General features: G+C 50.0%; 1 protein-coding gene across 1 annotated transcript in view; it reads left to right on the top strand.

Moving 5' to 3' along the window:
- MAP1A (microtubule-associated protein 1A) overlaps positions 1-454 on the top strand; it is a 14,738-nt gene extending 14,284 nt beyond the window's left edge. Inside the window, exon 5 of the mRNA XM_009879447.1 lies at positions 289-454. Coding sequence (XP_009877749.1) covers positions 289-444 — 156 coding nt within the window. The 3' untranslated portion in view covers positions 445-454. The remainder of the gene's footprint in view (positions 1-288) is intronic.
- Positions 455-3,841: the final 3,387 nt, after the last annotated feature.

Raw genomic sequence — 3,841 nt, 5'->3', positions numbered from 1 at the left:
GCCGCCACAGAGAGACGCTCTCCCCTGCAGTGCAGCCGTTTTCACCCGTACGGCGTTAGTACTGCCAGCGTGCCATCAGCTCAGAGCACCATTGTGCTGGTACTGCATAAAATAAAGCACCAGCTCTGCCTTAGAGAACCAGACTTCTGAAAGGCATTAAGTAGAACAAGTAGTACCAAGGGTACAGTGTTCCAAAATTAATGGGAAATTTTAGCCTCAGCTCCTATGGGCATTATTTGTCACTGCAGTTGTTATCAGACAATCATCCCTGCTGCTTTCTTTTCCCAGGTGACATTGATCCCAACACATGATACTGAGGTGACACGAGAATGGTACCAACAGACCCATGAGAAACAGCAGGAGCTAAACATCATGGTACTGGCAAGCAGCAGCACTGTTGTGATGCAGGATGAATCTTTTCCAGCCTGTAAGATTGAATTCTAGGTCTCCGACACTTTGCGTTCATTCATTGACTCTCCAATCACCAATGCAACATCAGAGATGCCATCTAATCACGGTCCAGTTCTTCTCTGGTTTAGTCCTTTACATGGTTCCCATTTGTCAGGCGATCGGGTATCCATCTAGCTCAGCACTGGATGCCATGAGGAGTGCAGGGCTCTGTAATGTTCTGGACTGAGCTAAGAGTTTGTGCAAGAGCAGTTGCAGGCCAGGGGCACTTTTACTTTCCCTGCTTTATTCTGCTGCCTGTACAGTTTCTAGATATGATCTTGGCTGCCTTGCTGCTGTGAGAGCTTGTTCTACTCTCTTCCTGGCTGCCTTGCCATTTAACTTGTAGCACCATGAACCTCGTCTTTCTGGTGAGGGCTGAAGTGCTGCTGCTGCTGCTGCGTGTAGACAGTACATGGGGGCGGGGGGGAGGGCAGAGAAAACTACTTTGACAAGAAAATGCACCTAGGAGATAAGGGAAGGTGAAACCCTCCAGCTGTAACGTGATGGTGAAGGTCATTCTTCCATCTCCCATCCTGAACACAGAGGTGGTGTTCTGAGCGAGGGGATCTGTCCCCCAACTAGGCAGGACCACCGTTTGACAGCTCTGCAGGTTTCTGTCCCAAGGCTTTGGTTGTGGCAGCTTGCAACACCTGCTCATTATGCTCAAGGAGCTGGGATGAGGGACGTATTTGTTGAGGGGTGGTGGTGGGAGGGGAGGGTTCAGCCCTTTGTTCTTTGCTACAAAGAGCACATTCCTAACCTGCTAACTTGAGCTTTGCGCACATGGAGTGGCCAACTTACTCCTGCACATCAGCAGTGTGACAACAGGAGCTACAGAGGGGCTGTTGCCTGAACAGTCACACAAAAAGAGTATCCAAACGCACAACTACAGCCCCCTCTAAAGCAGAAGAGCTGAACCCTGGCCACGGTTGGCCTAAGAAGTGTGAGAACCTTCCCTGTCCTTGTAAACCAAAGGCTTTCTTGAGGGTTGTGGCAAGGCAGCTGAGGAACCCATATGCCATACTGAGAGAGGCGAGGCTCTGGCCGGTGTGGCTGACGTGTGCCAGCTCCGCAAGCAGCAGCAGTTTCCTTGCTGTGTGCCGGTGGTCCAAGCCTTTTAGCTGTGTTTGAGTTTTTTGTTGTCCTCCTAAGCGTCCAGGATGTGGGGAGCAGAACCTGCGGTGTAAGGAAAGAGAGCCCCTTTCCAAAAACATTTGGGGGAAGCAGTTTACGCAGTGTAGTTGCTCTAGGTTCCTCCACACCCATGGCAGGGACATGCAGTCTCCCAGTGCCAGCATGGATAAGGTGCTCTCCAAACTGTGCTGTGCACCCCTTGCAGCCTGTTGCTAGAGCACACCTGTCGTGGGCGTGTGCCCTGGCCGTTGGGGCAGAAGTGTGTGCCCTGAGGGCATCCTCGCTACCGAGCAGTCTCCCTGAGCCTCCTTGGCGTGCCAGTGCGCTGCGGCCCTGGGGCTCCCTGCAGGGAGAGCAGCTCCGGGAGGGTCAGGGAGAGCAGCACCTGTGAGCCTTGCCACGTAAGAGCGCGTTGCAAGAGGATCTTATCCCAGAGATGGCTTTTCTCATCTTGTAAGACAAAGAGAGTGGCCGTGGGGTGTGCTCTGGGGAAGGAGGCGGGCTGCAAAGCAATGCTGCAAAGCTGGACATGCAAATCAGAGGTATTTCCATCTGCTTTGTCACCCGTGGTGCTTGGCCCTGAGCCAAGGGCTGACTCCATAATGAGCATCCTAAGACCCTGTGTTGTGCTTGCCTGGGACACTTTCAGTCTCAGTTCTAGTTTTCTGGCAGCTGACATAAAATGCTGCTTAGAAGCCTGCTCCTAGAACTAAAGTGGAGTTTCTAGGGAAATGTTTATTTTGCATTTAATTTATATATTTATTTTTTTTTATGTTGAGCTGCATTTTGTGTGGATTTAATATTTTAATTTATATATGTTAACATGGCATCATGTGCTCTTAGTGTCCGTTCAGAGGTTTCTCAGTACAAATACTTAGATGCTTTAATTTAAACATCAACAACATAAAAAGACCATAGAGAACTTGCTGGCAGCAAAAGGGGGCCCTGCGCACAGCCTGCAAGGCTGTGTCTAAAACCCAGCAGCTGCAGGACAAAGCCTGAGCAGCCCCTCCCCTAGGAGCAGCCAGCCCTTTTGACACAGCCCTTGTTAGGAGCCTGGGAGCTTTACTCAGGGATTTAGCAAATCCCTGCCCTGTGCTGTATTCATTTTAACCATGCCAGAAGAATAAATGTCATTCTCTGTAGCCCAGTGGGGTCAGCGTCCATGAATGTTGGTTATGGCAAGCAACTGCAGGCAGTAACACACCTGCTCCTGCTGCCCCGGACCCTCCTGGGGGTTTGCTTTCAGTGCCTGGGGGGCTCCTGGCTCTCCTGCCAGTGGCACTGGCTGCAGCAGGACGCCCGGCGCTCGAGGAACAGCTGTGACCCTCGCGACCGGCTCCCTCGATCCCTAAGCGTGGCTAAGTGTAAAAGCTACTGCACTAACTTTAGATAGACCCACACATGAATGTTTTCTCAGTTTTAAACTTGAAGCAATTCTGACTAAGCAGCAGTAATAGTGAGGCTTTGCAAGGTGCCTGCATCCTCCAGGCAGGAGCGCAGTCATTGGCAAGTGTTCCAGTAGAAACACCTGCTGTGCTCCTGCGCTCTACAACGATGCTGCTTGGACAGCTTTATCCTACACCAGTTCGCTTCCCTGTCCTCAAGGCTCCACGGTTTTTTTAGTCTTTTGTGGCAGCCTGTTCTGCCTTCAGCTTCCCCCTCTCCCTTTCTGTCTTCCTCCCCTCCTCCCTTCCCCTCTCCCTCCCCTGCCGCACGCCTCCCTTAAAAAAATTACAGGGGAAAAAGACTTGTAAAAATGCCAATTTGTAAAGAGTCTGACCCTGCTTAGCCTGCAGGAGCCAGCAGAACCCATCCAGAGCCAGAGGTAATACAACACTATAGAGAGAAACAGTTAAACTCTGCTTTTGCTTGTTTCTGCATGTGGGCAACAACGCGTAATCTTCCTGTATGTAATAGGTACAAAATACTATTTTAAACCTATAATTAAAAACAGTGAACGTCTTAACTGTATTGAAATGGCGACTTGTGCTCCTAGCTTCTTCTATGCTAAATGTTTTAAAAACAGAGCCCTGATTCTTTTCTTCAGCATCATGTTTCTATTTGAATTTAGTTCCTTGAGTTCTGTCCTTTTGCCCATTTCCATGTAAAACACTCTGTAACTAACTGCTGTCAGAGAGGAGCCCAACACATTAATAATAAAGCCACATTAACTGCGAACAAGAACACTTCCAATGGTTTCAAACTGTTCTTTGAGTGAGTCCCTCCTGTCGGCGCAGGGCACACGGAGCTGCCA

Source organism: Apaloderma vittatum, unplaced genomic scaffold (genome assembly GCF_000703405.1).
Source record: "Apaloderma vittatum isolate BGI_N311 unplaced genomic scaffold, ASM70340v1 scaffold19582, whole genome shotgun sequence".
In the NCBI taxonomy this organism is placed as follows: domain Eukaryota; kingdom Metazoa; phylum Chordata; class Aves; order Trogoniformes; family Trogonidae; genus Apaloderma; species Apaloderma vittatum.
This window is presented reverse-complemented; position numbering and strand designations above follow the sequence as displayed.